Source organism: Furipterus horrens, unplaced genomic scaffold (assembly GCF_987537825.1).
Source record: "Furipterus horrens unplaced genomic scaffold, mFurHor1.1.pri manual_scaffold_6, whole genome shotgun sequence".
In the NCBI taxonomy this organism is placed as follows: Eukaryota; Metazoa; Chordata; class Mammalia; order Chiroptera; family Furipteridae; genus Furipterus; species Furipterus horrens.
The window spans coordinates 42,882,724-42,909,652 of record NW_028327176.1 but is presented as its reverse complement, the minus strand read 5'-3'; the positions used below and the strand labels follow the sequence as shown (position 1 = coordinate 42,909,652).

The window sequence follows — 26,929 nt, the reverse complement described above, 5'->3', positions numbered from 1 at the left end:
TATAGATTCACAGTGCAATTTCTTCTGCCGGTGAAAAGGCAAGTCATTTTTTAAAAAAGTACTTATTAATGCTGATATATAATTTGTCATTGTTCTGATTTGAGGAAGTAAATATTAAGGGGGGCCTTGAAAGCAGGATACAGGAGAGAGAACATTACAGGCTACACAAACATGTGCAAAGACATTGAGGAAAATGTATGCCCAGCATGTTATGGGGAGGAGAATGAATAGATCAGTTTGGAGAAAAGAGAATTCCTTTAGAGAAGGAATGGGACACAGATAGGAAAAAAGTGTGAAAGACACTAAGTTCTAGAATAAAGAGTTAAGATTTTTATAGCTAACCTTTAAAAAAGTCCTATAGACAATGGAGAGCCATTATGAGGGAGATCATTGCGTTTCATATCCTGCCAAGAGTTGTATACTGCTGTTCTCTCTCTCTCTCTCTCTCTCTCTCTTTTTTTTTTTTTTTTTTCTGAAATAGAGGATAAGGCTGAACATGGACCCATGAAACCTGAAGTTCTAAAAAATTCCCAAATGAATGCCAGTTTAACCAACCACACTCACTATAAGTCAACTCTGTTGGCACTGGTGGTCAAGGCTTTCAAAGCAAAAATTAAATGATCTCTAAAGGGCTACTTCTTTCTGATCAATAAAAACGTTTAGAATTTAAAACCCAGAAAAGGTTACTGGACAGTTTTAAACATTGTCAGGTTCATCATCAGACAGTTCTCATCAGAGTATCTGTCAGCAAGAAGCTGGGTGGCAGAAGGCTGGCCTCATGAAAGTCTTCCACCAGAGTGCAAGCCCCAGAACACACCACCATCCACCTTCACCAGGTAGAGAGACACAAGCCGCAGAGCCATTTCTGTTTCATCCTGCACCAAATGATTCTGGGTCTTCCAGTCCAGCTGATACTCTCAGTAAAATTCTTTGAAACAAAGAGCCAAGAGAACAGTTAGTGACTTTCATCATAACCTGTGATACTAAAAATACCAAATTAAATGGACTTTGTTCTTTTAGAGAAAATATCCCAGAAGTAGAGTTGCACACATTTCTAAGGAACTTAATTATGAAGGAATCATTAAAGATTTTTGACCAGATACATGGCATGATCAGAGGAGATTTTAAGACACTAACCTGGTGGTAATATTCAGGACAGCTTGAAGATGGGAGAAGGACTAAAAGAATGAATACCAATTTAAGCAAATGCACAGAATTGGGATGAGCATGGTAGGTCTGCAGGACAGTGAGGCCAGTCTGGGCCTCCAAGAGCCTAGGATACTATATGGACCTGCTGTTACTCTTTCAGGTATGTCTCTTTCTCTTACATACACACAGACAATCTCACACATGCACACATCCCACACACAGTGTCACTACTTCAGCTTATCAGTTCTATTCTTTTCAAAAAACTGCAATAAGCAGACGGCCAGTAATTACTACCCTAACACAAACTCCATGTAACCTCTCAGCTACAGTGCTCATCACCATTTGGCAGCTTCCCTACATTAAAAAGCTTAAAGTCCTGAAAAGACTCTATCTTACTCCAAACTTATTATCTCTGCCTTAGCTGAGACTGTCATACCTAACCATGTTACAAATATATATGTTTAGCTTATTGATGAGCTACCATGGTTCAGGGTTCTCTCTGATCCAATTAGCTGGGACCAGCAGGGAAAAGTGCATCTCTCAGGTCAATTGGTAAGGCAAGTCAATGAAAGACTTTTTAATAATTTTAGTTTTCATTTACAGTTGACATGCAATATATTAGTTTCAGGTGTACAACACAGTGACTAGGCATTTAAGTACCTTATGAAGCAATCACCCTGATAAGTCTAGTATTCATCTGACATCATACATAGTTATTACAATATTACTGACTATATCCCCTATGCTGTACATGCATCCCTGTGACTATTTTTTATAATTGGCAATTCATACTTCTTAATCCCTTTCACCTTTTTCACCCATTCTGCCAAACTCCCTTCCATCTGGCAACTATCAATTTGTTCTCTGTATCTATGAGTTTGTTCATTTATTTTGCTTTTCAGATTCCACATATAAGTGAAATCATATGGTATTTGTCTTTCTCTGTCTGTCTTATTTCACTTAGTGTAATACCTTTCTAGGTTTATCCATGTTGTTGCAAATGGTAAGATTTCATTTTTTATGACTGAGTAATATTCCATTATGTAATACGTATTACCGTATCTTCTTTATCTATTTATCTTTGATGAACACAAGTTGTTTCCATATCTTGGCTACTGTAAATCGTCGGCAGCCGTCCGTCTCGAGAGACGATGGTGTAGCTTCTTAAGAGTCTATCTGCACCGCCAAGAATGGCTGTGCAGTCCGACTCCGGAGTGACACGGTATCTGTCTCCTCCCGTGTTGAATCGACATCTTGCGATGACGCTGGAGTGTCCTCTCCAGTGAAGCTGAAGCTACAGAGCCTGGGCAGGGTGATATGGAGGGTCTGCTGTTGCCCATGCAGCAGACCCCCCCTCTCTTTGCAGCTGAAGGGTCCAAGGGAAAGACGGAGTCAATACAGCTTGGCTTCAGGTGCGCCGCAGGAGTTGCCAGTGTTGACTACAACGTCAAACTGCCTTAGGGACTCCGGCTCCGGATTTTCTGTCGGGGTTTACTCCCTTAGCCTTTCCCCTGAAGAGGTATGCCGCAAGGCAGCGGAGGTTTTTTAGAGTCAGAGTTTTCCTTCTCTGATGTGCCCTGACTGGAAGATCGAACCAGCGACACTTAGCTCGCAGGCCGACGCTCAATCCACTGAGCCAAACCAGCCAGGGTTTGCTACTGTAAATAATGTGGCAATTAACACAGAAGTACATATATCTTCTCAAATTAGTGATTTAGGATTTCCTCAGATAAATAGCCATAAGTGGGACTGCTGGGTCATATGGTAGTTTTATTTTTAATTTTTTAAGGAATCTCCATACTGTTTCCATAGTGGCCACACCAATATACATTCCTACCAACAGTGCACAAGGGTTCCCTTTTCTCCACATTCTCACCAGCACTTCCTGTTTGTTGATTTGTTGATGATGGCAAATCTGACAGGTATGAGGTAATATCTCACTGTGGTTTTAATTTGCACTTCTCTGATAATTAGTGCTGTTGAGCATCTATTGGCCATCTCTATGTCCTCTTGCTGTAGTTCAGGAAGAGCTGAAAAATAAGCTTCCCTAGGTAGAGCACAGAGAACTTTTAAAAGCCAGGTAGACGTGTTGGCTATTTCAGATAAGCGTGAAAATGAATCAATTCTTAAACTTGCTCAATTGATCTGCTCAATGAGTTATAAAATTCAAGTAAAAATTGAAAGCAAAGACTACTACATGCAAAGTTATTAGGGTATGACTGTGTTCTACATACAGTCTCCATCTACAACAAGTTCATGGTAGTACAGAAGAGAGATGTATGTATACAATAAGCTACAATTCAAAAGAAAATGTCAAAGATGTAATTGAAAAGGTTTAGTCCTGACTTCCTCTCAAAATAGAGGCATAGGTAAACATGCTTCACTGCTTCGCACAACTATAGCAAAAATTACAACTAGACTACAAAACAAATATCACCCAAGTTCATCAGAAAATTGAGCTAATGGTGTCCGACAACCAAGGATTTAAAGCCACATTCATCCAGACAAGAAGGAGGTAAAAAGACATGGAGATGCATGGAGAGGCAGAGAGGTGTGGAGAGGCGCAGAGATGTGAAACAGGTGGTCCCACACTCACATGCGGTAGATAAAAATCAGGAGGCATACCTTGGAAGTGAGGAATCCTAGTCCCTGATCAAACCACCCAGCCCAGGGTTCCTGCACCAGGAAGATGAGTTCCCATAACTCCTAGCTGTAAAAACCAGTGGGGATTGGGTCAGCAGAAGAAACTGCAGGATTCTCAGGAGATTCCTCTTAAAGCGCCTGCAATGGTCTTAGGACTTATGCAGACCCACCTCTTCTGGGATTCAGCACCAGGGCAACAGCTGGAAGGGCACCAGTGGCATATGGGAAGAAACTGAAGTAAATGGCAACAGGGCAAGTGCCTGGAGACAGCTTCCTCCTGGGCAAAACTCCAGAGCTCAGGCAGAGACACTATTCCTTCTCTGAACCCTCCCCAACACAGAGCCACAGAGTGGTGACACAGGTTGCTCTGCCCCATACAACTTACAGGTGCACTTTCTATAATGGGCATGCTGTTAAGACAGGGAGTCAAAGAAGCTTTACTAAATACACAGAAACAAACACAGGGAACCTAGCATAATGAGGCAACAAAGAAATATAGCCCAAATGAAAGAACAGAATAAAACTCCAGAAGAAGAGCTAAACAAAATGGAGATAAGCAACCTATTAGATGCAGAGTTCAAAACACTGGTGGTCAGGGTGCTCAAAAAACTCATTGGGTACTGCAACAGCATAAAAAGACCCAGGCAGTTACATTAAGTAAAATAAAGAAAAACCTACAGGGAACCAACAAAGGAGGGGATAAAGCTGAGAATCAAATCAATAATTTGAAACATAAGGAAGAAAAAAGCATTCAATAAGAACAGCAAGAAGAAAAAAGAATTCAAAAACACAAAGAAGAACTAAAGAGCCTCTGCAACATCTCCAAATGTACCAACATCTGAATGACAGGGGTGCCAGAAGGAGAAGAGGGAGAGCAAGAAATTGAAAGCTTATTTGAAAGAAAATAATGAAAGAAAACTTCCCTAATTTGGCGAAGGAAATAGACATACAAGTCCAGGAAGCACAAAGAGTCCCAAACAAGTTGGATCCAGAGAGGACCACACCAAGTTACATCATAATTAAAATGCTAAAGGTTAAATATAAAGAGAGAATCTTAAAAGCAGCAAGAGAAAAGCAGAGAGTTACCTACAAAGGAGTTCCCATTAGATTAACTGATTCCACAAAAGAAACTTTGCAGGCAAGAAGGGGCTGGCAATTTAAAGTGATGAAAAGCAAGGACCTACAACCTAGATTACCCTACCCAGCAAAGCTATCATTTAGAATGGAAGGGCAGATAAAGTGCTTCCCAGACAAGGTAAAGCTAAAGGACTTCATCGTCACCAAGCTATTATTACATGGAATGTTAAAGGAACTTATTTAAGAAAAAGAAAATCAAAACCATGAACATTAAAATGGCAACAAATTCACAATTATCAACAACTAAATTTTAAAAACTAAGCAAACAAGCAGAACAGGAACAGAATCATAGATATGTAGATCATTTGGAGGTTTATCAAATGGGAGGTGAAAGGGGGAGAAGAAGGGGAAGGTGCAGGGATAAGAAGTACAAATTGGTAGATACAAAATAGACAGGAAGATGTTAAAAACAGTATAGAAAATGGAGTAGCCAGAGAGCTTATATGCATGACCCATTGACATGAATAAGGGTGGGGGTGGGGGGGACGGATTGCTGGAGGGAATGGGGGCATCAGGTGGAGGGGGGTAAAAGGGGTAAAATTGGGACAACTGTAATAGCATAATCAGTAAAATATATTTTAAAAAATAAAAGGATTGGTCCTGGTATTATGAATGCATGTACAAGAGAAATAATATTCTGATGGGAAGAATTAAAGGGTTTCATGAAAAAAATGGCATCTGTACTAAGATTTTTATAGGAAAAAACAGAGGAAGGGATATTTCAGAGTAGAGGGAACAACTGGAGTAGTGCAGAGATTATTTGTATAAAGTTTCAAAGTCTATTCTAATAGAAGAAGAGTGTAGATGAGATACAGTCAAGGTGAGATTTCATATTTAGGTATTAGGACTTCTGATAATGGAAGCCATTTGAGAAGAGTTCAATGGTTGGGTGTGTATTGCAGGAAGCAGTGTGAAAGACTAGAAAGGTAAAGATTAGAGCCCAGGAGAAAAGGAACTGATTTAGGGCAGTGACCATGGGAATGAATGAATGGGCACATAAAATACTGCAGACATAAAGGAGTAAGTAACCAAATGGATTAGAGATAAGGGAGAGAAAAGTTATGAAGATCACCGATATTTCCAGCCTGGGTCATAAGATGCCATTAACTGAAACAGGAAATGAGAGGAAGAAATATGTCTGAAGTAAAAATAACACACATTCATGTATAGTAATGTCTCTATCCAAAAGTTAACAAGATTAATACTCTGAACGCCAAATTAGTTTAGAATGCTAGATATACTGTCTAGTCCTGGAGAACCTATCAGAACAAAATGTTATTCACAGGACATTTAGGTGATAAATAATAAAGATAGTGTCTGCTGTTCTCTGTAAACGCTTAAATATTTTTGATAAGAAGGACCATTATCATTAACTATTTAATAAGCACCCATCAGAAATGTTTAGTTAAGCATAAAATGCACTAATTAGAACAGACTGAAACTGCCATTTCATCTTATCTTTTGACTAGAAAAATTTCAAACTACATCATAATAATCTTCATAATTCTAATAAGAGCAACTATGGACTTACAGTGGTCTAGCAAGATTAAGTAACAGCTTTTAAAATTCACCTCTACTTTTGCTTTTAACTTATGTGAAGCAGCTCTCTAACCTTTTGAAGACCACAACTACATTTATAAGTTAGCATAACAGTATTTGCCTGCAGAGAGTGATTTGAGAATTATGAGATAATATTCTTATAGCTCTCTGAAATGCACAGATAAAAGATCCTAATTATCAATGATAAATGAAAATTTTCTAATGCCATTTTTCCTACCTCAGGTCTACCTAAAGTGTGTGCTTGGAAGAGACTACAAAACTAAGAAGAAAAAAATAACTTTAGCTATAAATCTTGGCTTGTCTAATCTAGATGTAGGCCAGTTACAACAACTATAGAACCTATGCAGACCATTTAAAAGAATACTAGCAAGATAAGGTATGTATAAAATGGTTGCCATCTGAAGACACATCCTACAAGAACGCTGGCTTAGACTCTTCAAAGAAACAAACACAAAAACAGGAGGGTAATGCAGCTCTAAATCAGAAACTGGCATACTTCAACCCATGGGCCAAAGGTAGTTTGCTCTGAGTAGTTGTTGTTTTCATTCAAGTTTTAATGGAAAATAGGCTCATTATTTTTCACGTTGTGTATGGCTTTCACACTATAATGTCAGAGTTGAATAGGGTGGCAGAAACCACATTGCTCACAAAGCCTGAAATATTTACTATCAGAGAAAATTTGGTGACCCTGCTCTAGATTAAAGGGATAAAAAACAATGCAATATCAGGACATTTATTTGATCTTGGTACAAGTAAGGACAAAGCATATATGCATTCAGAACTGAAAAAAAGTATTTGTTCTGTTCTTCAGTAAACAGAGAAATAAAAAATTCAACATCACAAATCAAAAATTTATGGAACGAACTTCTGGAATTTGGTCATTTAGGGTGGGTCTTATATCCAATTCTTACTCATCCATCCAGTGATAAATTATATTAAATTACTGGATAAGCTGTCAATTTGGAGGTCCAATGATAGGTGTATAATATTTAAATGACACTTTAGAAAAGGGAAATGAGATGCCCAACTTATACTATATACCAACAGATACCAAATGGGTTGCAAATTTAATGTTAACGTCAAAACATAAACAGAAAAACCTGAAACAGGAGAATAATTTTTAATGAGCTCTAACAAAAATCTGGAAACCTAAAAGCATAAAGAAAAAGATTGTCATATCTGAATATATAGAAATTTAAAATCTTTCTGGAAAATAATCACCATTAACAAAGTAAAACAGAGCAATAAACTGCAATACATAATACATTTTAAACTCCTATAATACAAAAAGCCCCTACAGTTGATAAAGAAATCATAAGCAATCCAATAGAAGAAACAGGCACAGGATGTGTATAGGCAGGTAATAGGAAATCCAGATAGATGGCTAATGGACACACTGACAACAGCCTCAACCTCACAAATGAATAAGGAAATGCAGGGTAAAGCAACACGGTGTATCATTTTTTAAAGCACAGGTTAAGAAAAAAACAGTAACATTCAAGGATGGTAAAGATGTAGACAAAGGAACAATTTTATGCATTGCTGGCAGAAGTGCGAAATATTACAACCATCTGAGAAGTGATTCAGCAATAGCTATTAACAGAGACAAAGGCACCAGTAGAGAAGGAGATATATTTTTGCTAGATTGTTTGGATAAGCAATTTTCAACCTTTTTCATCTCATGGCACATATAAACTAATTAATAAAATTCTGAGGCACACCAAAAATATATATTTTTTGCCAATCTAACAAAAAAATAGGTATAATTTTGATTCATTCATACTGGACTGCTATTGTGTTGGTTGTCATTTTTTTTATTTGACATTCTAAGGGAAAAATGGTCAGTGCCCCTGACTAGTCGGGTATTGCATACTTTAAAAACTCTTTCGGCATACCAGTGTGCCTGCTGCGGCACACACCAGTTGAAAATTGCGGGTTTGGAGTGGCAGAGACAGCAATTAAAAGCAAAGTGGAAACATTTCAAATGTACAATAAATAGAACAGTTTATTATGATGTGAAGTGAGGATTATGCAGCTCTTAAGAAAAGAATAATTTATGGCTATATCTACTGACTGGAGAGTTTTCCATAATCTATTTAGTGCTAAAGCAAGTTGTCAAGAGTAATATGAACCATATAGCCCAATTTTGGTAAAAATATCCAACCACTCCTTAAAACCTTGTAAGTATACTTATGTTTGTATTTTCAAGGAAAGCAATGTAAAAGAACATGACCATTGGTAGAATTGGAGAATATCTTATTAAAAACAAATATTTTTGTATTTTTTCACTAGTTTTATAAGCAAGTATTCTTTTGTAATTCTCAAAAGGGAGCTTAAAAAATAAAATTTACTTGAGAAGGGAGTTCTTCATCCCATTGAGTGACTATTTACAGAGAGTTGGGACTATATAAACCTGTTCCTCTGCTAGAAGTCTATTGCACACAACTTCCACTGATACTGTTGTCAGGCTGTGCATCCAACTTCTTTCCTGACCACAATGCAACCCAAATGTACATCTTAGGCACCAATTAACATGCACCAAGTGCACAGGTTATTCACATAATCAAAGCACACTTATTTACAACCAACTCTACAGGACACTAGGGACAGAACAGTGAGCAAGGCAGACACAGTGCTAGTTTCATCTTCATCCTGGCCTTCTTTGAGGACATTCTTTAGGAGCATATTCTTTAAACGATAGGTAGATTTAAAAAAGCAAATAACACAAAATGCCAGCCATTTTTGACAAAGAAATCTGAGGCTCACAACTATTTATATTTCACAGGATGTAGAATTGTTTGGGGTGCTTACTTTAGTCCTTTTGAAAAGATTATAGACAGGTTTTATTTTTCAGCACTTCATATTATACCACTCCCTACTTATTTAAATGCTGCATAAAAGCCTTGTGTCAATTCTCACTGATCTTCTGTTAAGATCTGACAAAGGAATAAACAGACAGAACTTTTCTTTGGAAAGATTTTTTTTTTTTTAATGAGGGATCCAGAAATGTAGTGTGAAGGAAAAAATTTGTTTCTGAACATCTACCACATCCACAAAGACTAGGTCTTTGTTTTCCCAGAATTTTCAGTTTCCTAGAGGAAACAGACCCTGTCCAAAAGTTAAAATATAATAATAGGGATCTGTGCAGAAGGCTGTACAAGTTACCTGTGACATGGATGGCAATGTCAACTCTGTTTGGTAGGCCAACTCTAATTTGCCATTAATACCAGAAAGTCTCCATTTGAGAGAGATAAGTATCTTCAATTGAGGTTTTTTACCCTCTACCAGTCACTTCTCAAAATAAAAAGGAGGGATTGATTTGGTTAATCCTGAAGTTATTTGTTTAAAGTTCACTATTTGTTCCTTTTACAATATTAACTCTAATAAGTATACTTAACAAAATAAAATTAATTTTGTAATTTTACTACAAAATTGGAACAATAAGTAATATTTTCCCCTACCTTAAACCAAATTAAGTATGTACCACTAGCTAGTGTTTAAACAATATGAAACTGAACCTGTCTCATAAGAATCATTCTTTTTTATTTTTAAAAGACATTTTTAAAAATTACTTGAGGGAGGGGGAGGGAGGGAGAAAGAAAAGGAGAGAAACAATGATGTGAGAGAGAAACATCGATCAATTGCCTCTAGTGCACATCCCTACTGGGACCAAACCTGCAACCCAGGCATGTGCCCTGATGGGAACTGAACTGACAGCCCTTCACTTTGCAGAACGATGCCCAACCAACTGAACCACACTGGTCATGGCATAAGAATTATTCTTAACAAATAATACACACAAATTTATTTTTATTCCTAAAAGGTAAAAAAAATCTTCACTTCATCTTCTCACTCAGTAAACAGATGCTCCTCAATTTTTTGGCTTTACATCTCTTATCTTCCTTATTCCTTCACTACGTAAATGTGAACCAACTCATTATTATGACAATCAACTCTGCAGATTACCTTCAGATTAATAATTTCTGCCCTGACATATCTCCTGAGTAGTTTCTATATTAGCAACTTTATGCTAGATGTCACCACAAAGCCATTCTGCTAGTGCCTTTAATCTGTCACCTAAAATGAACTCTAATGCCACATAATCCTGAGTTGAAATTCTAGTTCCAACATTTATGAACTCTGAGACAGTGGTACATTATCTAAATTCTCTGAACTATTTTCTTCTCTGTAAAATGCAGATAAGAGTAGTTCCTTGGCAATAAGATAAGGCATGTAAAGACCTAAGCACACAGAAATCAGTGAATATACATATATTAGCCACCTTCTCTCTCACATTTGCTCTTCATCCTTTGTTTTCTATTTCTCCAAAGAGTATCACTCTACTTCCAGTCACTAACCTTTAAATCCCATAGTCTCCTTCAATGTCTTCATTTCCCTCATGGCTAACATCCAACTAGTTGTCAAATATTTTTCAGTTCTGCCTGGATAAATCCAGTTGAAATCAACAAACATTTGTGGAACACTCACTATATTTATAGGCATTGGGCTAATGTGAATGGTGATATAAAGAAGAGTAACCTGTCTTTAAGAATGGGCTGGGAACCAGGTATGGGGTCAGGTGAACAGAACTACTACCAATAAAGAATGGGATTTGAATTCTTGTTCTTCCATGTTTACAAAGCCTTGGGAAATTCATTTAGCAGGTTTCATTTTTTCAACTACAAAATGGGAGTTACAATGTTTACTTTACCTGACGATATCCAGAATTAACTGAGACAGCAAATAAAGGGCTCTATCCAGAGGCTGATGCATTACAGATAAACTCTTTTTTTTTTTCTTTTTTACTCAGAGATTCCTTAAAGATCAAGCTGTGGGATGGAGATAGGGGATGAGAGGTAAGGACTGGCCAAATATTGCTATATAAAATACAAGCCCAATGATGCTTTGATTTTAAGACAGCCAGAAAGTTCAAATTAATGTAAATGCTCCAGTTTTGTTTTGTTTTTTTAAACACTGACATATAACTTAAAATTTTTTTAAAGTGTGCACCAAATAAAATATCTGTCAGCTAAAATCTATGTTATCCATTTGCAATCTATGCCTTAATGGTTCAGAGGGAAGGAAGAAGCAGCAAATACAGTTCCTTCACTAGAGGCTTCAAAGACTTGGTGAGGGTGGACGGCAATGGTTTTTTTCTTCGTTTTCAGTGTGCCGAAAAAAATGGTAATAGAGAAAACAGAGAAGACAAATTAAAATACTGCTGTTCAGGAACAATGCAAGACATAGAAAGCAAAGGCCTTGAACACCATTTAACCCTTTGGGTCCACAGTGTTGTATAATACAGAATTTGACAAACTGAAAAGTGGAGCAGAGATAAAATGAATAACCTGTTGCCCATGATCCCTCAGTGCAAGCTCGTGGCATAAAAATTGGACAAATTTAGTTTTAAGGATCTCCTTAGTTTTAAGGAAATCTTTAAACCACATGACAAATTCTTATGCAATAGATATTTATTGACATTCATTTATTCAGGATAATGAGCTCAGACACTTAACCCTTAAGACTGCGGAAGGCTTTCTATTTGTGGTAAAATGTGAAAAGAGGAAAAATTGTCTTCGTTTCTAGTCAGTCTCCAAAATTAATTATAATCAGGTATCCAAAACAGGGTACTTTCCTCACTATGTTTAGTTGTGTATTTTTTTTTTTTTATTAAACATATTTCAAAGATCTCTTACTGAACCTTTTTCTTCCATTAGGCTATGAGATTAGTTTCTGCTAAGTTAGAACTCCAAGAAATATGGAAAGATATGTAGGAAGAGTCTGGATTTTTATTACTGACAAGTATTCTCTTCCTGACCTTTATTTAGTAACTTATTTCATTTTCCTGAATCTCAGTTTCCTCCTATGTAAAAAGTAGAAATGATTGTATCTGTCTCTCAGGATATAAAGACTAAATAAACCCATATTTTAGAGTGCCTTAAAGAATAAAATAAATATCTGTCCTTTGTTATACAAAGCCACGTTTACCTTATATTACAGCTTTACACAAAAACTATTTAATAAGGTTGGACTGAATGGTTTTGACAGCAGTACTCTGTTTTTTCAAAATTTCTTCAGTATCTTTTCAAAGTCAATTAACTTTCATTTGTCTTTCTCAATAAATTTAGTCACGTATTTAAGAACATATGCAACATATAACAAGAGTTTAAAAAAAATAAGAGTTTAAAAAATAAGAGTTTAAAAAATTGGTGCCCAATCGCCCAGCTGAAGAATTAACACTTTTCTTGGACTTCCAGCCAAGATGGAGGCGTAGACAGACATGCTGCATCTCCCTCCACAACTAAGAAGGAATACAACTACCTCAAAACTAGAAACAACCAGAAGTTCCAGAAAATCAAACTGCATGGAAGTCCAACAAACAAAGATATAAAGAAGAAATACTCTTCCAAACAGGTAGGAGGGGCGGAGCCGGGGCAGAGAGGATGTGGTGTGCTGGTGGCAGCAGCAATGGCAGCAGCAGGCCGGCAGAAATCACAATTACACGTTTTAAAAGGTCAGGAGGGACACCTGGGGAGCGTTCCCAGCTCCTCACCAGAGCAGCTCACTGTACCAGCTCCGAGGAAATTCAAGCCTCATTGCTCTTGACTGTGCAAACCAGTGGGGGTTGGGGTGGAGGCAGAAACTGCTGGTCTCTCAGCAGAGTCCGCTTGTTTAAGGGCCTCCAAGGTCCTAGAACATCCACAAACCCACCCACTCTGGGAACGACGGCGAGGACAGCAGCTAGAGGGGCACCAGTCCGGTGCGGATGTGGGAGAACTGCCTGGAAGAGGGGTGAGTGCTGGGCAAGCAGCATTGTTCCTTCTCAGATCCCTCCCCGGCCTACAGCACCACAGTGTGGCAAAACAGGCTGCCCGTTACTGACTAATCCCTATGGCTCTGCCCCTTACAATGTAACAGGAGCGACAGCTCTCCTTGAGACACGGAAGCAAACAAACACAGGAGACTTCTGGCCAAGATGGAGGCCTAGACTGACACACTCCGTCTCCCTCCACAACTAAGAAGGAATACAACTACCACAAAACTAGCAATAACCAGAAGTTCCAGAAAATAAATGGAAGTCCAACGTATGAACTTATAAAGAAGTGGTGCTCATCTGGACAGGTAGGAGAGGCAAGCCAGGGAGGAGAGGTTAAGCTGTGCTGTCCGTGGCAGCAGCAGGACAGCAGTAAGCACAGACACCTGTATTTAAGGGGAGGTGAGAAGCGCCTGGGGAGCACCCCCGGCTGCAGACCAGACCCGTCAGCTTGCGATTCCAAAGTCAGGGAATGCAGACCTCCATTGCCTTGGACTGTGAGGCCCGGACAGGGTGGGGATGGAGGAGGATGCTTCCGGTCTCTCAGCGGAGAGTGAATAGCAGGAATCCATCTTGGACCCCGACCCCCACAGAAAACGCCACAGTGTGGTGAGACAGGTCACCAGGTTGTGACGAGTGCATGGGGCTCTGCCCTCTATAGCATAAGAGGTGTGATAGCCCTGCCCAGGAAGCAAAGGTAAACACAAAACTGTTCAAGATGGCACAGATCATGATAGAGATCCCAGTGATGCAGCTGACCAGACAGCAAATTTCTAATCCTACGAAGCAGCAGACAGGAAATCTTTCTGAGGCACAGTTCAGAGCTTTGGTTATAAAAGTGCTTACAGACCTAACAGCAGATCTTAAACAAGATAGGGAAGGAATGAAGGCTAGTCTTGCTGAAATGAACAAAAACACATATTAAACTAGTGGTGAGGGAAAGGAAACCAGGGATCAAATCAACAAATCGGAATTTAGGAAGGAACAGTCAACCAGTACAGAAACAGGGAACAAGAAGTGAGGAAAATGAGGAGAGGCTCAGAAACTTATCCAACAGCTATAAGCGGGCCAACATCCGAATCATAGGGTTGCCAGAAGATAAAGAAGGACTAGAAATTGAAAAATTATGTGAAAAAATAATGAAGCAGAACTTCCCAAATTTGGGGAAGGAGATAAGACTTACAGGTCCAGGAAGCACAGAGAGTTCCAAAACAACTGGACCCAGGGAGAACCACACCAAGACACATTATAATCAGGAGCGGTGGTTTCCTTCTTCTTGACAGTTTCTGTATTTTCTACTGATTGCGGTTGTTCTGCCGCATACCCTGTGTCAATATATTAAAAAAGAATGTCTGTTGCTATGATAAATAAGTCATTGTTTTAATATTAAACTAAAATCTCATGAATGACTTTAACATTTAGTGCTTTTTATTCTAAAATATTTATATAGTACTTCTGGCAAAGATGGAGGCATAGATAGACACGCTGTGTCTCCCTCCACAACTAAGAAGGAACACAACTACCTCAAAATTAGAGACAACCAGAAGTTACAGAAAATCAAACTGCATGGAAGTTCAACAAACAAAAATATAAAGAAGAAATACTCATCCAGACATGTAGGAGGGGCGGATCCAAGGCTGAGAGGATGTGGTGTGGTGGAGGCAGCAGCAGCGGCAGCAGCAGGCCAGCAGAAGGCCAGCAGAAAGCACAGTACGCATTTTAAAAAATCAGGAGGGACACCTGAGGAGTGTTCCCAGCTCCTCACCAGACCACGCAGCTTACGGTCCTAGCACTGGGGAAAATCAAGCCTCACTGCTTTTGACCATGCAAGCATAACAGGAGCGACAGCTCTACCTAAGACACAGAGGCAAACAAACACAGGAACCTGTCAAGATGAGGAGACAGAGAAGTATGGCCCAAAAGGCAGAACAGATCAAGGTTCCAGTGGGAGAACTAAGTGAGGATGAGATAATCAACCTAACAGATGAGGAGATAGCCAACTTAACAGATGCAGAATTCCAAACACTGGTGATAAAGATGCTCACAGGCTTGACAGGTATCCTTGAGTACGGCAAACGCGTAGGAGAAAAAGTGAAGGCTATGCTAAGTGAAACAAAAGAAAATCCACACAAAACCAACTGTGAAGGGAAGAAAACCAGGGTTCAAATCAATGATTTAGAACATAAGGAAGAAACAAACAGTCAACAAGTACAGAATGAAGAAACAATAATTGAAAAAAATGAGCAGAGGCATGGGAACCTCTGGGACAACTTTAAACATGCCAACATCCAAATCATGGGGCTGCCAGAAGGAGAAGAGGAAGAGCAAGGAATTAAAAACTTATGTGAAAAAAATAATGGAGGAAAACTTCCCAAATTTTGAAAAGGAAATAGACATACAAGTCCAGGAAGCATGGAGAGTCCCAGGGGAGCTGACCCAGAGGGGACCACACCAAGACACATCATGATAAAAATGCCAAAGGTGAAAGATAAAGAGAGAATCCTAAAAGCAGCGAAAAAAAAAAAAAAAAGACACATTATAATCAAAATGTCAAAAATTAAGGATAAACAGAGAATCTTAAAGACAGTAAGAGAGAAGAAGAGAATTACATACAAAGGGGTCCCAATAAGACTTTCAGCTGATTTCTCAAAAGAAACTCTGCAGGCAAGAAATATTCAAAGTAATGAAAAACAAAAACCTACAACCACGACTACTCTATCCAGCGAAGCTGTCATTCAGAATAGAAGGGCAGAGAATGTGCTTCCAGGACAAAGTAAAACTGAAGGAGTTCATCAGATCCAAACCACTGTTATATGAAATGTTAAAGGGACTTGTTTAGGAGAAAGAGGATCAAAACTATGAACATTAAAATGAAAACTGTATCACAACAACCAACAACAGAAGCTAGGGAATCGAATCACAGGCAAACTGAGTAGGCAACGAGAGTGTGAACAGAATTATAGGCATGGGGAAAATTATGGGGGGAGGTAAGCAGGGAGGGGGAAGGGTGGAAAGGAAGGGAGATGGTACAGGAATTAAGAAGCATAGTAGGAGGGAGTGGAGTAGACAGAAAGATGTTGAGAAGAACTATATGCACAACCAATGGGCATAGACTAAGGGTGGGGGATAACTGGAGAGAGGGATGTCACTGGGTGGAGGGCAACAAAGGGAAAAGTAATTGGAACAACTGTAACAGCATAATCAATAAAGCATATTAAAAAAAACCAAAGTTTTTCCTTTTTGCTCAATCCCTCTACTCCCTACCTACCACCACCCCCATAGCTGTCATCTGCTCTCTATCTATGAGTCAGTCTGCTTGTTAAATTTGCTTCTTAGATTCCACATATGAGTGAAATTATATGGCATTTGTCTTTCTCTGACTGACTTATTTCACTTAGCATAATGTTCTCCAGATCCATCCATGCTGTTGCAAGGGTAAATTTTTTTTTTAAGCTGAGTAGTATTCCATCATGTAAATATCCTATCATTGTTTTTTCCACTCATCATCTAGGATTTTTAAGATTTTGGGTCTAACACTTAAGTCATTAATCCATTTTGAATTCATTCATGTGTGGAGTAAGAACAGACCCTAAACCAAATGACTTTGATTTGGTGCTACACTGTGATCAGTATGTTTTTTATTAACTGGGAATTGAGACAGTAATCAGCATCCCATATAGAACATGGGACTAAAAATCAATGGAAATTAATTCTAGTAAAAGTCTTATCATCAATGAACTGAAGTCGCAAAGTTCCATATGCCGAGGGAATAAAAATACCAACTACTATATATGATCACTGAAGGTCAAGTGAGAAAACATAGAAAAATGCCTTGAATAGATTACAAATAAAATGTTTTTTTTCTAATTTTTCATATAGGTGTCTAATTTTAAGAACTCATGAATATGTTTCCATCTTTTTCTCCACATCTGGATATTAAAACTTAAACCTAGGATTTTACCAATAACAAACTTAGCCCATTAAATTTGTATAAAGTTGGCCTTGATTTGCATCCCTGATCAGCCATTATAGGAGTGAAGCAGCTGTAGTCAAAATTTCCCCTCACTGTCCCCTGGAAATTTAGGTATTTTCATAATGACTTTCATGCAGATCTATGGCCCTCTTCTCCCTCAATCTATGGTATAGGTACTGAAATCCTACACAAAGATCATTGTAAAAGTTAAAGGCCAATAGTAAAGAGAAGAAAAAAGGTGAGGTGGGTGTTTCTCTTCTGCTGGTCATTTCAGGAAATAATTATGGAATTATAAATAAATAATTCAAGAATCTAGTTCTCCCCTCTCCAACTTTATCTTTAAAAAAATGGGGACAAGAACCCTTAACCAAGTCAAAGTAAGTCTGATTAATGTCAGTTTCACAACCTATAACCAGCCAAGCTAACCAGGAAACATCACTGTTAATTTAGATGCACTTCTAGAGTGGTAAGTGGAAAACCCAACCACCGTACCAAGTCCACTGGGTTTGTCACATATTTCTTCCATATGACTAGCTACTTCCTATTCTTTTTTTTAAAAGATTTTATTTATTTATTTATTTCCTCAAAGGTTAAACCAAGCATTGTAGACTAGCAGCAAATGTCAAAGAAAAGTGCGAAGAAGTGAAAAAATAGGACTTTAGGGATTGGAGCTCCACTCCTACTCCCATCACCAACCAAAGAAACAATCTGGTGAGAATGGATAAGGGAGGGGGAAAGAGAGGGAAAGAAACATCGATGTGTAAGAGATACATCCATCAGTTGCCTCTTGCATACCCCCACCTGTGGACCTGATTCGCAACCCAGGGATGTCCCCTGACTGGGAATCGAACCAGCAAGCTTTTGGTTCACAGGCCGGCACTCAATCCACTGAGCCACACCAGCCAGGGTGCTACTTCCCATTCTTATTTCTCTTTTTCTCTCATTTTTCCCCCACAGCTTTTCTAATTCTAATTTAATAATCAAACTTCATAACAGAATTCAAGTCATCACAAAGAATTTTCCAGTTAAATGGTTCTTCCTCTCTGAATTGTACAGAAACAGCTCGGTTAATTTTTGCCTTGAACTATAATCTATCAAAGTTTTACTGAGGGCTTTCATGAAAAACAAATTAAGAAGTATAGTAAGCATCATGTCCTCATCATCTAATGGTAGTACTCTTAAAAGAGCATTTGAAATAAAAATAATTAAATTCCAGATTCCCTTTAAAGTAACTGCATACAAAATATCACTACTGTAATTTTCAGAATCATGGTGGTCTGGAGTTGTAGTTAGTTTTGATTCATATATTTTGAATTTCTACATCGTACTGTTGTAGGAAACTTCATAACCCACTTACCATATAAAAATAGAATATTTTCACAATGACAAATATTGATATAATAAGACTGATTGTGTTCCCTTGAATATATATTTGCTTCCATCCAGTACAGAATAACTTTAATAATACCGTATGAGCGCTGACAAGTGAAGCCCAGTTGGAGCATCATCCTATACACAGAAAGGGCATGGGTTCAATTCCCAACCAGGGCACATAACACGGTTGCAGGTTTGATCCCTGGTTTGGGTGTGTACAAGAAGGCAACCAAGGCCCTGACTGATGTGGCTCAGTGGGTTGGGCATTGTCCCAGAAAATAAAAGGCTACAGGCTAGACTCCACATTAGGGCACACACCTGGGTTACAGACCAGGTTCCCAGTTGAGTGCATGTGACAGGCAACCCATCGATGTTTCCCTCCCTCTTTTTCTCTCTCCTTTCCCCTCTCTAAAAATAAATAAATAAAATCTTTTTTTAAGGAACTGAAGGCAACCAGACAACCAATCTTTCTTTCTCTCCCTCTCTCTCTCTCTGCCCGCCACCATCCTCTCTCCCTCTAAAAAAGCAATGGACAAAAATTAAAATGAAACATTCAGCAGTATATAAACACTCTATGGACACAGAAAATATGTCAACCATAATAACTCATTCATAAAAAGCTCCTTTCTCTGGGGTAAAAGACATGATATCAATGTGATATCCATGGACATGCCCAGTGTTCCTTGCAATTGGGTCAAATGTTTTTCCAGATGTTCTGGTGGACTGCATTATGGCCAAGACAACCATTTCAGTCATCCCTGAAATTCAATTGCTGAAGTCAGTCAATCCCCAAAAAACTCACTGAGCTCATTCAAACAACTGAAAAGAAGGAACTGTCCTTCTCTTTACTTTTTTTCTCAAAGTTCCAGCCTTAGATTCAATTCATTAGCCTCAAAAATGCATTTGGATTGTTAAGAGTTAAGAACATTATTTCTCCATCTGCTGAAAAAGCAAGGTAGACACATCACTCCATTTCCTCTCATTGTATAAAACCCTATTAATCCCATAGCTGGTCTTGGTGTTCATTTCTTTTCCAGGGATCCCTACTTCTCATCGTTTCATGTTCTGTTTCTATGAAGCATCCTGTCTGAATTACCAGAAAAACTTTTCTATTTAACACAATTTGTGGCATTTTTGTCCTGTAACTGCTATGGAAAATTCTAGGACTCTGACACTGTGTGGAACCTCTGAACTTTCACGTAAAAGAGAAATAAATTTCTGTCTTTTTAGCCTGTTAATTTGAATCTCTGTAACTAGCAGCTGAACATAATCCCAACTAATAAAATAAGTAAAAAAAAAAAAAAAAAAAAAAAAAAAGGATGGTAAAAAGATTCTCTTTGAATGAACTGTAAAATCATCTCACTAAAGCAGACTGAGAGAGGATGACACATTCTCTGAGAAAGGAAATATAATGAGGCAGGTCTAAAAGCTGTTTGTATAGTATAAATAAGAGTTAACCCAGCTGAGTGAATGAGCTAAGTCTTTGGCATATTCACAGAATGCTGATAGTTGCTATGAAGCCTAATCACATTGATAACACTACATGAGCTCACTAAACCATTAATATGCTTTACTGAACATATGGCTTTAAAAATCTTTGGACTATTCGCAGTGTAACTCTCAATGAATTCCAGGAGGCCCAAATGGTATCAGTTGTGATATAACCATAGGAGACTTAAAAATCCTTTTAAGAGTCACACCTAAAAAAATCTGTGAAACAATCACTCTCAACAGCAAAACAAGGCTAAATAACTAATGGGATACATTATATAATCACTCTTAGAAATTTGTCAATTTAAAAAAGTATCCCTCTGGCTGGTGTGGCTCAGTGGATTGAGTGCCGGCCTGCAAACCTAAAGGTCGCTGGTTCAATTCCCAATCAGGGCACATGCAAGAGGCAGCTGATTGTTTCTCTCTCACACACACTGATGTTTCTCTCCCCCTCTTTCTCCCTCCCTTCCCCTCTTTCTAAAAATAAATAAATAAAATCTTAAAAATAAAAATAAAAAAGTATCAAGAGGCTTGAAAGATTTCAATGCTATAGAAGACAAAGATCAAAGATGAGAAGAAAATTTGTTATAAATCACTGATTTAGATTGGCAATTAAGACACAATATGAAAAAATGTTACACTTTTCAGCACAGCAATAAAATCTCTTAAAACTACAGCGACAACTATTTTTAAAATTTGATGCTTTCTACAGATTATTAGTTGAGATTAGAGAAGTATATATGGTTCGATGAAACTTCAGAGACCTCAGATGGTTTAAGTTAAATGGACCTTAAAAATAATCAAAAACTCCAGAGTATAAACTAATTGCTTGTTCATCTAGAAGCCTATTAGGAGACATACTAGGCCAAATGAGGTGAGCAGGTAATAAAGAAGCTACAACAAAAGCATAGAGCAAAGGGTAATTTTTTCTAACAATCTGTAAATTTATTTATAATTTCATTACAGGGCATTTCTGAACCAGTAAGATAAGGAAATGGAAAACAAGTTTCACTATCACAGAATTCAACTCACCCAGATTTTCAGTAACTGAAAAATCACAGTGCACATTTGTCACTGAGCTTCTAATTATAAGGAAGAAAAATTATTTCCTTAAGAAAAACAGAAGTTCAATTTCAAATAGAAATGGTGTCCTTGATGAGGTTAAGTTTCAGAATATCCGTTATGTATTTCTAAGAAAAAAAGAAAATCTAATTTGACTTTCCTGAGCTTCATTTTTCCCAATTATGAGAAATATATTTTTAACTGCTACATGACATAGTCAAGCTTACAAAAAGAAGTCTTCACAGCAAGCCATGTGACCCTCTATCCCTCTGAGCAAGGCTCTTCCTAAGTGATAAGTTAAATGTAGTATTAGAGAAGAGAATAAAAGTGAGGAAAAAAAGGTGGGAAATTTTTCTCTTTCTTTTTATTCAACAAAAGCAGATTAAAAAATAGTATAATGCATAGATTATATGTAAGGATATATTTTTAAAATAACTGAAAGAAAATACATAAAGTACTAGCAACTTCATTGGGGTGGTAGAGATTAGTACTAGAGATTTGCCTTCTTTTGTGTTTCTCAAATTTTCTCCAATATTAGCTTTATCTCTTTTATATCTAAAAAGTGAAGTTACAGAAGTAAAAAAGCAGAAAGCATTTTAAAAATTAACCTTCTCCTCTTTGGTCAGAGAATAGTGTTATCACCAAATGGAATCTTGGGTCTCACCTCAGATGTAGTGAGCCCGTATTTTAGTAAGATTTCCAGGTATTTCAAATGCACATCAAGAAAGTAAATCGCTATTCTAGAGCAGTGATTTTTCAACTGGTGTGCTGCAAGAATTTTTAAAACATGCACTACCTGACTATTAAGTCAGGGGCACTGACCTCTTTTCTCTTGGATTGGCAAATAATAAAATGACGGCAGCCAACACAAAAATAGCTGTCTAGTGTGAATGAATCAAGATTACACCTATTTTTTTTGGTCAGATCAGCAAAAAATAAAATATTTTTTTTGGTGTGCCACAGAATTTTAGTAATTACTTTATGTGTGCCATGAGATGAAAAAGGCTAAAAATTACTGTTCTAGAGTATTCACCTAGGAATAAACACCTATATTGATTCCTTTCTAAGCCCTCCCTATATGTCAGTCTACCATTATCATGTTCAGGGATTTACCCAAATATTTTGAAATACTGAAATAAGAGACAATAATAACGTATTAATAATATCACAACATTTGGGGTAATGTCTATAAAAAAATAGTTTCAGGACTTCCGGCCAAGATGGAGGCTTAGACTGACACGTTTGGTCTCCCTCACAACTAAGTAGGAATACAACTACCTCAAAACAAAAGATAACCAGAAATTCCAGAAAATAAAACTAAATGGAAGCCCAACGTATGAAGTTATAAACCAGCAGTGCTCATCCGGATGGTAGAAGGGGCGAGAAACCACAGTGCTGTTTATGGTAGCAGTGGGGATAGCTGTGGGACTGCGAGAAATGCCAGGGGAGCAATCCTGGCTGCAGTCGAGACCCCGCAGCTCACGATTCCAAAGCTGGGAAAGGCAGGCCCCCCATTGCCTCAGACGGTGAGGCACAGAGGGCGGGGGGACAGATCCCGGTCTCTCAGCAGAGAGTAACGGCAGGAATCCATCTTGGACCCCTGCCCCCACACAAAGTGCCACAGTGCAGCGAAAAAGGTCGCCGGGTAGCGTAGTGATGAGTGCATCGGGCTCCACCCCCTATAGCCTGCCCAGGAAGCAAAGCTAAACGCAAGACTGTCAAAATGAAGCAGACAACGACTGAAATCCCAGTGACACAGCTCACGAGGCAGCAGATGCGGGATCTGACAGACAAACAAATAGGAAATCTTTCTGAGACTCAGTTCAGAGCTATAATCATAAGGTGGCTTACAGAATTAACAAAAGATTTGGAACAAGACAGGGAAGGAATGAAAGCTAGTCCTGCTGAAACGAACAAAAACACATGCGAGACAAGTGGTGAGGAAATAAAATCCAGAGATTAAATCAACAAATCGGAACATAGGGAAGGAACAAACAGTCAACCAGTGCAGAAAGAGGAAACAAAAACTAATAAGAGTGAGGAGAGGATCAGAAACCTCTGGGACAGCTATAAGCGAACAAACATTAGAATAATAGGATTGCCAGAGGGCCAAGAAGAAGAACTAGAAATTGAAAAATTATGTGAAAAAATAATGAAGCAGAACTTCCCAGATTTGGGGAAGGAAATAGACTTACAGGCCCAGGAAGCACAGAGAGTTCCAGAAAAACTGGACCCAGGGAGAACCACTCCAAGACACATTATAATCAAATTGTCAAAAGTTAAAGATAAAGAGAGAATCTTAAAAGCAGCAAGAGAGAAGAAAAGAATTATATACAAAGGGGTCCCAATTAGACTATCAGCTGATTTCTCAAAGGAGACCCTGCAGACAAGAAGGGACTGGCAAGAAATATTCAAAGTAATGAAAATCAAAAACCTACAGCCACGAATACTCTATCCAGCGAAGCTGTCATTCAGAATAGAAGGGCAGAGGAAGTGCTTCCAGGACAAAGCAAAACTGAAGGAGTTCATCAGATCCAAACCACTATTATATGAGATGTTAAAGGGACTTGTTTAGAAGAAGGAGGATCAAAACTATGAACATTAAAATGCAAACTGCATCACAACAACCAACAACAGAAACTAGGGAATTGAAGCAAAGGCAAACTAAGTAGGCAACAAGAGTGGAAAAAGAACTATAGGTATGGGGAACATATTGGGGGGAGGTCAGCAGGGAGAGGGAAGGGGGAAAGGGAGGGAGATGGTACAGGAATTAAGAAGCATAGTAGGAGGGAGTGCAGTAGACAGAAGAGGTTGAGAAGAACTATATGCACAACCAATAGGCATGGACTAATGGGAGGGCGGGGAAAATTGGAGGGAGTGGGGCCAACAGGTGGAGGGGAGCAGAGGGAAAAGAAATTGCGACAACTATAACAGCATAATCGATAAAACATATTTAAAAAAAAAAGAATAGTTCCAAACTTCAAACCCAAGCCACCATCCCCTACTACATTCAACTACAGCCACTGGAGTGAAGAGGTTTAGCAGCATCCCTCACCTCCACTAGATGCCAGTAGCATCTCCTCAGCTGTTCCCTAACATTTCCAAATGTACTCTGGAGAGTGGTCCCCTGCAAGCCCTAGTGAGAACCACTAATGGAGAAAGACGACAACCATCAGAAAGGGTCCTGTTAAAATAGGTCAATGATCTTATTTGGGATTTTCATAGAAAGAAACATCTAAGTGTATAACTAAGTTTATAAATTATAGACACATTTTGTTTTAAAAGCTCAATGAGAAAAAGAGCTTGGTCTGTTTTTTCTGGCTATTGTATTCTGAGCAGCTTCTGGCCCATGACAAGTGTTTGACAATGTTATTTAAATAAGCTAAAATATGGAGATACTATATACCTTCAGTATTCAATTTTAGGTTAAACTATCATCACTTCTACTACATGTATTGTCATTTCTTTCTTTAAAAGAAAAAAACATGGAGCCCTGGCTGCTGTGGCTCAGTGGATTGAGCGTCGGCCTGTGAGCCAAGTGTAGCTGGTTCGATTCCCAGTCAGGGCACATTACCAGGTTGCATGTCAGGTCCCCAGTTGGGGGCACGAGTGAGAGGCAACCACACAGTAAAAAAAAGAAAAAAAGAAAAAAACATGGATTGGCTGTCTTTCATATGCATCCCAACAGGGCACTAAGCCTGCAACCCAAGCATGTACTCTGATGGGGAATTGAGCCAAGAACCCCTTTCTTTGCAGGACGATGCCCAACCAACTGAGGCACACTGATCAGGGATGTTGTCATTTCTTAAATATATTTCTCTCACCCACTTTAACTAGAAAAAAATTTTTACTAGTTAAATCATATCTAAAAATTAATTATTAAGACCTATGATGTAACCAATAACCACTATATCCAAACCAATTATGACTCTTGGAACACATGGGATAACAATGGGAAGTAGGAACACTGGCATGGAAAATTAGCATAAGAAAGAAATGAATCTGTGCTGAAGATTTAACAGCTCCGGGCACTATTTAAATAAGATAAAAGAAATTTTAGATACTGATGGGAGACTCAAATGTTGGAAATTTTTAGTTTCATGTAACAGCTAATAAACTTAGTAATCAATGTAGGTAAAAAGCTATTGCCTCAGGAATTGGAGTTATGACCCACCTTGACTCCAAGAAACCATAAGTAGTTCCTCCTTTGTGCCTCAGGAGGACTGCAAGCAATCAAGATGGTATCTGAGCCATTGTACTCCTGGGTGGGACGACCACCACCCAGGACACTAAGACTAATGCCCAGGATACAAAGACCACTGTTCGGGACACAGATGAAAGAATGCTACAGCTTTTAACTTTTTCCCTAAATTCCAAACCCCTTACCTACACTTTTTTCTCCTTATAAAAAGCGTCCGTTTATAATGGAATTTAAGACAGTCTGTTAGGGTACAAACCTGCTGTCTTCTCAGATCTCTGACCATCTGAAAAAAGCACCCATGAAGGTTCAATCCCGGTCTCTGCTTATTGGGTCTGGTAGATGACAGGCAGCATGAACACCAGCTTTTCCAGTTTCACTTCAGGTCTCATTATCATAAACTTGATTGGTTAGAACTATATACATTGTTTGTCTTGTCTCCTTAATCCAGACCAAGTTCTGTGTAGCATGTCTGTGTAGCACAGAATTAGCTACACATTTAGCACTTGCTAAAAGGATATCTGAAATAGAATGAAGTTATATGACTGGCCCAGGATTCAATTTTGTCTTCTATAAAAATGATACTAATAATCCTAGTTCCCCGAAGTGTGTATAACAGATCAAAATAAAGTGAATGTGTCAACAGAAGCCCTTTAATAGTTTCTAAAGGGGAAAAAAAAAGAGGTCATTCTTTTCATGGTCAGGAGCTTGGAGATCCTACATATAAATGAACAAAAGCCCATTCTCACCAGATTGTTTCTTTGGTTGGTGATGGGATTAGGAATGGAACTCCAATCCCCAAAGTCCTATTTTTTCACTTATCACTTTTCTTTGACACTTGCTGCTAGTCTACAATGCTTGGTTTAACCTTTGAGGAAAAAATATTTAAAAAGAAACAAGTAAATCTATTTTGCAAAATGCCAAGAAGACGGGAAGCACTTTGGAGGAAAGGCGCTAATGCAAAGAAAATATATTAAAGAGCTGCTTTCACATTTCTAAAATCTGTGCATAATATCCAGTTTAAATTGGTAGTTTTAAAAAATGAAGTCAACATGCAAGTTATAAAAAGGATCAAAGCAGAAAAATGAAATAAACAAAAAACAAGAGATTAACTAGGCAGTAGGTTAGAAGGTGATCAAAATAAAATAAAGCCCTCTGCCTTGAAAACATCTCTTCTCTACCTAATATTACAAAGACTAATTGGACAGAATGAAGATCTGTTACACAAGCCACAAATTCAAGTAAATCTGCAAATTCAAACCTAGTTTTGGTTAATCATAATGAAGAAAAAGCATAAACAAATGGATTACAAATTTGCTGCCAAAATTTGCAAAGGTTTTAGATTTTAATTATTGTTATATTTAATACAACAAGAAGGAAGCCAAAACCAAAAGGAACACCTGGAGTTTAGCAGCAGGAAGGCCATAAAGACAGCAAAGAACAAAACTCTACTACATGATTTTTCTGTGGGCATGTTTTGATGTCCCCTTTCTGCCTAGAGAAACAAAAATATTCTGCAAATTACATA

The 26,929-nt window shown here is 38.2% G+C and overlaps 1 protein-coding gene across 3 annotated transcripts in view; it reads right to left on the bottom strand.

Moving 5' to 3' along the window:
• Positions 1 to 26,929, bottom strand: part of COMMD1 (copper metabolism domain containing 1) — a 116,142-nt gene that overhangs the window by 36,865 nt on the left and 52,348 nt on the right. Inside the window, exon 3 of one of the 3 annotated variants that reach the window (XM_090280261.1) lies at positions 14,565 to 14,628. The exons of the other annotated variants lie outside the window; for them this stretch is intronic. Coding sequence (XP_090136387.1) covers positions 14,599 to 14,628 — 30 coding nt within the window. The 3' untranslated portion in view covers positions 14,565 to 14,598. Of the gene's footprint in view, positions 1 to 14,564; positions 14,629 to 26,929 lie in introns of those variants that run through there. 3 annotated transcript variants of the gene reach the window in all.